The 1,266-nt window shown below is 33.6% G+C and overlaps 1 protein-coding gene across 1 annotated transcript; it reads left to right on the plus strand.

The window, feature by feature from the left end:
• Positions 1–589, plus strand: LOC107616585 (heavy metal-associated isoprenylated plant protein 20). Its single transcript, XM_016318538.2, has one exon. It carries the CDS (start codon positions 69–71, stop codon positions 510–512), a length of 444 nt encoding a protein of 147 aa, XP_016174024.1. The 5' UTR covers positions 1–68; the 3' UTR covers positions 513–589.

Here is a 1,266-nt window from a genome sequence, read left to right on the forward strand (position 1 = left end):
GAATAAGAGCATTTCCCATAGCTTGTGGAAAACAATAACTCAAGTCTTGTGTTGTTGAAGAAATAAAAATGGGTGCTCTTGATTTCCTTTCAGATTACTTCTCAGTGACGAGGACCCCAAGAAAGAAACGGAAGCCAATGCAGACGGTGGAAATAAAGGTGAAGATGGACTGTGATGGGTGTGAGAGGAGAGTAAGAAACTCAGTTGCAAACATGAAAGGAGTGAAACAAGTGGAGGTGAATAGGAAACAGAGCAAGGTAACAGTGACAGGGTATGTGGATAGAAACAGGGTTCTGAAGAAAGTGCAGAGCACAGGGAAGAGAGCAGAGTTCTGGCCATACATTCAATATAACTTGGTTGCATACCCTTTTATTTCTCAAGCTTATGACAAGAAGGCTCCTTCTGGTTATGTCAAGAACACTGATCTCGCCCTCCCTAACCCCAATGCTCCCCATGAGAAGCTTGCTACTCTCTTCAGTGATGATAATCCTAATTCCTGTTCCATCATGTAATCTCTTCTTAATTATCCATCCTTCCTTATTATTACTAGTAACCACTCTAATATTATTGCTCATCATTTTCTTAGTTATTACTACGCTTAGGCCATTGGCTCCTTAGCAGTATTCTTATTATAATATCCATCTTTATATATATGTATTAATATCTTTGAGAATATATATTATTAAGTTAATTGAGAAAGTTATGAATATAACTAATTATATATATTTAACAACAACATACAAAATCTACAAAGCAATAATTAAAGTCACAACTGATGAATGAAAAGCAGAAGAGAGAAAATGTCTAAGTCTTTTATAAGTGACAGTATTTACTATTTAGTTAGTAATGATTCAAACAAACTATATATATGATTGTTACTGTATCTGCCAAATAGAATATAGAAGCTAGATAGGGCCATGCAGCAACAAGCACTTAATTGCAAGAGCAAAAGCACTTTAACCAATAAACGATTCTTAAAATAGACATCCAATACCCAAAAGGATATATTTTGATTCCACCATAAAGCAAGTAACCATGATTGATGGCAGAGGATCAAATTAATCATTAAACATATACACTGATTTATTAATAGCGTGCATGTAGCTAGGTGTAAAATAATTAGACTTTTTACCCTCATCGATTATTATGCATAAAAATAATTTAATTATGATCATACCATCATGTTACAATAGGTTTCCTTTCATCAAATAAAATAAAATAACAATTTGTTGTCATGTTTGTCAAACAGTGAACATCATCATATCT

Source organism: Arachis ipaensis, chromosome B09 (assembly GCF_000816755.2).
Source record: "Arachis ipaensis cultivar K30076 chromosome B09, Araip1.1, whole genome shotgun sequence".
Classification (NCBI taxonomy): Eukaryota; Viridiplantae; Streptophyta; class Magnoliopsida; order Fabales; family Fabaceae; genus Arachis; species Arachis ipaensis.

Excerpts from the sequence above, each read along its gene's own strand:
- LOC107616585 (XM_016318538.2), top strand. The coding sequence starts at position 69 with ATGGGTGCTCTTGATTTCCTTTCAGATTACTTCTCAGTGACGAGGACC.